The sequence below is a fragment of the Cajanus cajan genome, chromosome 4 (genome assembly GCF_000230855.2).
Source record: "Cajanus cajan strain Asha chromosome 4, NIPB_CcT2T_4, whole genome shotgun sequence".
Lineage (NCBI taxonomy): Eukaryota > Viridiplantae > Streptophyta > Magnoliopsida > Fabales > Fabaceae > Cajanus > Cajanus cajan.
The window spans coordinates 74962514-74971925 of NC_138520.1; the positions used below are offsets into that span (position 1 = coordinate 74962514).

The following is a 9412-nucleotide window of genomic DNA, read 5'->3' on the forward strand; positions in this document are numbered from 1 at the left end:
CACTTCAGCATTGCGCCGAGTGCAAGAGCATCCGTGTCGGGCATGATTCAAAACAGAGAGCACTCAAAACTCTCTGGAAGGCATTACGACGGGCGCATGTGCATCCGTGCCGGGCATGATTCGAGACAGAGAGTAATTACCTCTCTAAAAGACCTTGCGCGTTCGCATAACGCGTCGAGCGTGTAAACCCTATCCTATCGCCCCCAGCTTGTATTTGATCAAATCTTCGAGGCTCATTCCCTCATTCACACATTGGGCGACTTCTAGGAGATGTGGAAGGGATTCCCGGTGCTTGGGACCGTTCGTGTGTGGGTCTTTCCTTCGGTTCTTCTATCTCTCTTGCATCTCTATTTTTGTTTCACCCTCATTGTTTTTAGCGGTTTTACCTATTATTTTGTAGGGTTATGTAACCAACTTAAATCTTATGTAATCTTCACATTATCAATGATATATATATATATATATATATATATATGTTGTTTCATTTATTGTTGTGTTATGTTTCTATTCTTAATGCTTATTTTGGATTGATTCTCCTTTGCTCGATATAGAATCCATTGGGTATTGGAAAATAACCTTTGAAACTAGCTTTGAAACAAATGCCTAGTGGGAAATGTATCTAGGAATGGAGCTTGGTCCATTAGTAGTCTTAAACCCTAACCCGTAATGCAGGTGTATGTATTGGATACTCAAGGAATTGATATTCATTACCTGCACCTAGGCTCTTGCTCTAAGGGATTAGGTTTGAGTAAACTTATGGGTTAACTACGCAATGAATGTAACAAGAGAATAAAGATTCATCAGTGTGAAGTTCGGTGATATCTAACCCCACAATCTTATAAAATCACAATACCATTTCTTATCCCTTCCACACACACACACAAATTATATTACAGGTTTGAAATTCTAATAGTCATAACCTTTATTTGAATTGCATGGCAATCTATGAAAAATTGAAATTATTATTTAGTCACAAATAGTCAGTAAATGCTTATTTTACCTACTAATCCTTGTGGATACGATTTAAATTTACTACTTGAACGGCTGGTATACTTGCCGTGTTTGAGTTCGTTGATAGAATAAAAATGATTTATAACAAAGACAGAAACTAATGTCAATGAAAATCTCAACAAACACCTCTGCTAAAGTGATCTAACTCAGATCCTTTGTATTTTCCAAAGCCGCTATTGAAGCTTCATAACTTTCAAGTATAGTTACTAGAATTTTTTCAATAATTCTAAAATCAAGAAATCGTGATCCTAGTAACCGTGCCTCATTAGCAATGCCAAGCAATTTGCTTGAGTATTGTTTGATTGTCTCAGTCTCTTTCATTCTTTATATCTTAAATTCTCTCATTAAATTTAATATTTGCATGTTTCGAATCCTTTTATCTTCAACATATTCTTCCTTTAGATAATCCCAAATTACTTTTTCCAATTTGAGAGTCATGACCCTAATGAAAACATTTTGTGAAACACATGCAAAGAGACAACATTTTACCTTTGCCTTCTTGATTTTCTTTTCGTTGTGAATTTTCATTTGGGCTATGGTAGGATTGTCTAACAACACGAAAACATCATAATCTTCTTCTACGACTTCCCAGAGATCTAAAGTTTTTAGGTATGCTTCCATTCTCACTGCCCAAAGATCATAACATTTTCCATCAAAAATAAATGGGAAAATTTATGAAAAATTTGTTTCTGCTTCCATCTCCACAAGTCGTAACCTTAGCTCTAGATAACAATGATGAGTTATTTTATATTTATATTTTGAAAAGATATAATTTTTATCAGAAGAACATGATCTAATTTTATTCACGAGGTCTCTATTTATAGAGAAAAGTTGTACGTCATACAAAATCAAATATTGATATTATCTTATTCTAAAAACAAAGAAACAAATCCTAAAATACTCGAAACATATTAAATTTAAATATTTGAAACATAAATAAAATATTCTTATAAAAAATTAATTTATTCTCCCGAAGATATTTAAGCATATTCCCAACAAATATCAAGTTTGATTCTCATAAATAAATAAAAAGAATATGATACTTTTAATTAAATAAAAATAAATAAATTTTAATTGCATTGTTTTCTTTATTATGGTTATTTTTAGAATTTGGCCCTTCCATTTTTTTTCTAACTTGGTCTCCCACTAATTTAATTGTGTAATTTTTGTTCACTTGTTAAATTAACATATAATATTTGATGGAAATGTTAAAGTAACACTTTCTTAAACCTTAAGATTAGCTCATCTATGCTCATACTTGTTTCGTCACGTTAACATTTTACTTCAATATTAGATGTCAAATTAATAGATGAATTAAAATTACACAATTAAAATAATTTTAATTGAAGGATCAAATTTGTAAAATGAGAAAATCATATTCAAGAAATGAGGATGATAAAACAAATCAAAAAAATATAATTAAGTAAAAAAAAAGTAATTTAAACATTTCTTAAGAGATCGAAAGTAATTTTTCCATTTTTTTTTAAATTTGAGACTTTTGTGTTAATTATTAGATAACATTTTGGTGTTATCGACACTTTAGTTATCTTATTCTGAAATTTTTAATTTAAAATGTGGGAAGAGTGGTATCAGCACAAATACCACGATTTTACTTATAAAAAATATCAATAAAATAAATATAAAAAAATCAAAAAAATCAAAAAAAAAAAAAAAGACAAAGTCGATTTTCTTTGATACGGTAGTCGAAGAATAGCCGCCAAATGTGGCGCACCAAAATATTTTTCACTTTCATTCTTTTTAACGTGTTTGTTTTAGTCTTCATATTTGTTGCCGATTTCTTGCTAAGTCAAGACAAAGAAAATGAATTCAAATGGACCAATATTCACCTGAAAAAACGTTTGTTTTTGTTCCATAATAGACATGTTCAAGGAAAACAGATCATGAATATATTTTAAGGTACACACTTCACACTTGTAACGTTTAATGAACTTATGGTTTAATAACAACATTCCTATGTCCTTAAACATAAGAGTGATGATCTTAATAGTAAAGGTTTGATCTTTTACTAAACCATATCAATTTTTTATTTAGGTATTTTCAAATAATATAGTTTAATCCTTTAATCAATATTCAACTTCCATGACTGATAAAAAAAAAATATATATATATATATATATATATTACACACCATCATATATAATTGCAAATTACATTTTATATGTGAGTGATGTATTATAGCTTATAAGCATCTATAATATTTTACAATGGGAAACTGATTTGTAAATTTGTCCAAAAATGACTTCATCTCTTAGGATTTGATAATGAAGTTATTGATTTAAGTAATATTTAACTTGATTTCTTTTTTAAAAAAAATTAAGTCAAAATTTTATAGATGAAAAAATATGATTAAAAGAAAAAAAAAATTCATTAAAAATAATTAAATAAACTCCCGACAAAAAAAAATTAGTCATCAACTTTACTAACAAATATTTTTTACCGATAACAATAACTCAATTATAAAATAATCTTTGTCCGATGAATGATGTGATAGATTTCCCATATAAAGTTTGGTCAATAAAAACATAGATGATAACATAATTATTAATCAATCAAAGTTTCATGACACAACATTGCAAAATCATTTGAATAAATTGATATTCTATAACTATAGCGGTTGGTTTGGACCGACATTATGTTCCTGGTGGGACATTGGAGCAATCGTCTTCCTTGGCCTTTATCACATTCACATGAGACGAGCAAAATGCACTTTATGTTTTTATTTTAATTTTTAGTGTTTTGAAATTTAACTAAGTGAGAATGACATCCATGACTATGCTCCACCTCGTTTTGGCTCGAAAGAGACTTCTACAACTCGATTCCTTACACCCTTGCATGGCTCAATTCTACTTCTCACAATTATTAATGACTTCAGTGAAGATTTGTTTAGGATTTTTTTTTTTTGTCCTCTACCCTTTCTTCCTTTTTACCATAGAGTTTTATTTTGATAAATACGTGTTGAAATTAATATCTTTTATTACACATATTTTTAAGATGAAATTTCAATTTTAATTAGATACAACACTAATAATACTTATGATACTGCATATAAATTTTAAAACATAGTTTTAGAAAATAATTTTATGTTTTTTATTTGCTTAATCAAGCATGACAAAATAGTAATTCAGTAGAGTTCCTCTATACCTCATAAGAACTCACAATTATAACAGGTCAAAACGTAAATGTTAGAATTGCAACAAGGTCAAGCCCAATCATGCATGGCAATGATGGTATTATGAAAAAAAAGGTACTGCATTCAAATCATAATGCTCTTTAGTGTAGCACTAAAAGGATCCTAAGAAAATCCACAAAAATATAACTCAATTGATTCTAAGCTAGAATCCAACGCCAGCAGCAACTTTCTATGGTTTTTGTTTCCTTTTGTAATCCATAGATCTTGGCTACTCAGGATTTTTTTTCTTTCCTTTTTTGTCTTTTTTCTGACAAATGATGTGGTGCCCTCTGTCTCAAATCTCCTTGATACCATAGACCAATCGGCAAGGAAGAGCAGATCATGGACAGCATGAAAATCATAACCTTAAAAAAAGTACTAAACCACATAATATTAATTTTCTATCACATAGGTTGAAAGCAGTGTCAATGACCAAGTCAAGCTTGCACTATGGCGTAAAATATAGTTTAATCATCAAATATGTTCACAGAAAGAGAAATCTAAATACCCTTTATCCAGGTCCAACCAGCTGCACCAATTACAAAATCTAAGAAGATGCCAAATGTTAGTTATAAAGCCTGAATCATAAAGGAACAAACAAATAAATCCAATATCAGTGAGTGTGTGACCTGTTCATCTTTAAAAACTGAACTGTTCCAAAGGCTCACTCACTACCCCACCTTCGTATAAAAGCCAACACAATCACAAAAAGAATCACAACAAACCAAGCTCAAGTACCTTCAAAGTACCGCTTGTAATCCAAAGAAAACCAAGGAGAGTATGGCAAGGAAGAGAAAAGTTGCTGAAGCAGTTGAAGAGAGGAATCCATGTGAGAAAACCATGACATGGGATGAGATGATGAAGGAAACTGCTACACTAGGAAGTGTAAGGAGATTGAGGAAGAGATTTGTTGGTGTGAGACAAAGGCCATCAGGAAGATGGGTGGCTGAGATAAAAGACACCATTCAGAAGATAAGGGTGTGGTTAGGCACATTTGATACAGCAGAAGAAGCTGCAAGAGCCTATGATGAAGCTGCATGCCTTCTTAGAGGTGCCAACACTAGAACAAACTTCTGGCCTAATTCTCAATCCTCATCAACTCCTGCTCTTCCCTCAAAGATTACCAATCTCCTCCTTCAAAGGCTTAAAGCAAGGAATAACAATAACAACCTTTGCTCTCTTTCTTCTTCTTCCTCCTTCACTTCTCCAATTATCAACTACCAGCATATGCAGCAAGCAGATGCATGTGGAACTGAGTCAAGTTACCTCCTAATGGACCAATTCACTGATTTGCTTAATGACCCTGAAGATTATAGCACAAGCAACAATGAGTTTAGTAATGATAGTGCACAAGCACAAATTGATCACATCACAAGCAATCTTGAATCATGTTTGAATGAAAAAGAGAATTGCAGGATAAAGGAAATGGAATTTGATTTCAGCAGTGTGACACAAACATCAAGTGATGATGTAAATTCAGGAGGGGAAAGAGAGGAAGACAGTGAAGAAGGCAGTGATTTGAGTGCTGAGGATTTTCAGTTCTTGGACAATGTTGTTCCGTCAAGTTACTATTATTCACCTTTTGACATTGCTGAAGAGATTGAGGAGCAATTGGAGCCTGAGAACTGTGGTGATGAGCCCTCAATGCTGAGAGCAGCCATGGAGTGGATGAAATATGAGAGAAGTTTTCAGCATCCCTTTATGCCTTCAATGGAATACCTGAGTGCTTGAAGTTGAAACTTGAATCAGGAAACAAAAATGGAAGAGGGGTTTCTAATCAACTAACCAACCTCAAGATGGCTTGTAGCAAAAACAAAAGTGAGGCTTAAAAAGAAGAATGAGGAATACATGGAAGCAATGCATAATGTTGAAGATGGAGAAATGTTACTTTGGAATTCACTTGATCTTCCTAAAATTAAGAGGGATCCATTTATTTTTGAAATTATATAATGGTGTTATAATTTTTATATTATTTTTAAAAATAAATTAAAAATGTCATCTTTTATATTTTTTTGTTTTTATATTTAAAATATAAAGTAATACAATTATGGTTTTTTTATTATTATTAATTTTTTATGTATTATATTTATAAAATGTAAATTATATTTTTTATTTCTTTAAAAAAAATTAAATTTGATTCTAGTTTCAAAATTTATTTTTATCTTATTTTTTCCTTTTAATTTAAAGATGCATTACTTTTTGTTCTTAAAATTATTTATATAATATTTTATGATAAATTATTTATAAAAGTAAATTGAATAAAAATATATTAACATATTTATTTAAATTTGTTAACATTATTATTTTTTTAATGTAATAAAATATATTATATTCGATTAAAAGTTTAATTCATTGTTTAGTTTATGAAATTTTTTAAAATGTTTATTAAGTCTGTAAACTAAAAAAATTGTAATTGAGTCATTCATATTTTTTTTGTAATTTAGTTCTTAAGACTAGAGATCTGTTTGTTTTGTGAAATATGATATTTTTTATATGTTTATATAAGTAGAAAATATTAACAAATAAATGGTAATATTGAATGGTAATCTAATATAGTTGTCTAAGTACTTGGAAATAAAAAATATTATGTCAAATTAAATAACATGGATAATAAACTTATCTAGGGGCTAAAATATAAAAATATGAAATACCAAATTATAATTTTTTAAATTTAAGATCTAATTAAAAATTCTCAAAAGAATTCATAAATTAAATAATATATTAAGTCTCAATTAAATCATGTATCTATTTTTATGTTATAAATATTTACATTTTAATATTATTGTTTACATATAAGGGCTCAAATTTATTGTTTTGTCCGGAGTCCATGAAATGTCAAAATTGACCTTAGGATCCGTAGCCACTAGTAGCATCACTATTGTTCATTTCAAGAAAAGTATGTTCTTCTTGACAATCAAACTATGGCTCATAATCTTAGGCTTGATACATATAACCATAATTTGATTGTTAAGAAGAACATATTTTTCTTTAAATGAACAACATTAGTGATGCTATTAATGGTTCTAGATAATTTCTTGAACAAAATCAAGAAAGCGTTAATTTGAATGCATCTAAATGATGGATTATTTTATATTTGTATTTTGTAAAACTATATTTTTTATCAAATGAGCATAATTGAATTTTATTTATGAGGTCTCTATATATGAAGAAAAGTTGTGATACAAAATCAAATATTGATATTATCTTATTCTAAAAACAAGAAAATAAATCATAAAATAATCAAAACAGGCTAAATATAAATATTTGAAACATAAATAAAAAATTCTTATCAAAATTAATATATTTTCCTAAAGATATTTAGACATATTTCCAACACTAAAAATATTGAAGTCCAAATGTTGATTATAAATAATGCAATCATGAACATTTCCCTCTTAGTCAAATCAAGAAAGGATTAATTTAAATGAATCTAAAAATGTTAATATCTTATACTATGTCTCATCTATGATATTTTAACAATATTTCTTTTTTTTAAAATTATATCTGATATATACATTTATTACATACAAACTTTATGCTCTTTATATTTCAACAAACATTTTTTAATTATTTAATTTTATAATTTTACACGATATTTATTTTTTAAAATATGTATAACATTTCTAAATTATATCATATACATTTATTTATAAATTTGCACAACATTTCACTATAGCTACAATATTAACATTAAGATATTAATATATTTTTTTTAGTAAAATGAACAACACTAGTGATTTTACTAATGATTGCAAATAATTTCTCTTTGGTTAAATCAACAAAGCATTAATTTGAATGAGTCTAAAAATATTACGCGAATTTATAAATAAATGTACATGATATAATTTAAAAATGAAAGAAATATCATGTGAAATTATAAAATTAAATAATTATAAAATATGTGTTAGAATATAAATGTATAATGTTTATATATAATAAACTTATATATCTATAAATTCTAGAAGATGAAGATTGTTAAAATATTATGGATGAGATATCGTATACGATATTAATATTTTTAGAGTAATTTAAATTAATGTTTTGTTGATTTGATCAGAAGAGAAATCTTTGAAGATGACATTATTATTTTGGAAGTTACTTTTGAAAAGAGATATTTCTGGAACTTCAACATTTGGGAAGGGTGTCGGAAATAAATTGTATGGTGCAGAAAGTAAATAAATAGTATGGTGCACAAGAGAGGTAGTAAGTTTGGTAATTCTAGAGAACAAGTACTTAGTGAGAATAAACAAGGCTTCGTCTTCTCTAGCCTATTGCTGAAAATAAAAAGAAAATAAAAATAAAAAAAACATTGGTTATTTTCTAAAATACTTTAATAAAATATTCTTGGGAGTCCGTTTCTAAAGTCACTTAAAAAAAAAAATTAAGTGAGGGCATGATAAATTTTCAGAAATATTACCCGTGAATTATAAAGCGAAGGAAAAAAAATACCCATGTAAGTTAAAAGTAACCGTAGGATATATTATTAAAATAAATTCACAGTCATAATACAAAAAGAATAATTCAGTCTCAGTCATTCATTTACTTTAATAATGTATCTAACGATTATTTTTAATCACAAGCAAAAAAAATAAAAAATAAAAAATTGAAGTGATTAAAAATATATTTAAACAAAAAAAAATTTACAGCTGAATTTTTTAAATAAAAATTTGCCTTTAAAATGTTAATTAAATATAAATCTATAAATTATTTTAATTTTTTAAACTTCAAATGAACAACATAATATATATATATATAGATATAAAAGTAGACTCGGTACCAAAAGATGTATAGTATAAATATATTTTTTGTAATTATTTATTATGTTTTTTATAATATTATTTTTTAATATTTATGATTATTAATATATTATTATTGTAATGGTTTTTTTTTAATTTTTTTTTAATTTTAAGAATTAAAAAAAAAAACAAAAATCTCAAAAATTATTTCAATTTCATATATTTTAGTTATATATATATATATATATATATATATATATATATATATATATATATGTATAATTTCACTTAGTACCGTACATGAATAGATATAAATATTTAGCTTTTAATATTTTTTATTTTATGAAACTGTTTTATTATCTTTGTTATTATAATAAAAAAATTATTAATATGCAAATTTATTTATGTTTATTTTACAACATTATATGTTATATTTAAATTATTAATATATTATCATTATAATAAGGTTTTTCTT

General features: G+C 27.1%; 1 protein-coding gene across 1 annotated transcript; it reads left to right on the top strand.

The window, feature by feature from the left end:
- Window positions 1-4936: 4936 nt before the first annotated feature.
- Window positions 4937-5932, top strand: LOC109802753 (uncharacterized). Its single transcript, XM_083073803.1, has one exon. The coding sequence runs from the start codon at window positions 4982-4984 to the stop codon at window positions 5930-5932; it is 951 nt and encodes a 316-aa protein (XP_082929929.1). The 5' UTR covers window positions 4937-4981.
- Window positions 5933-9412: the final 3480 nt, after the last annotated feature.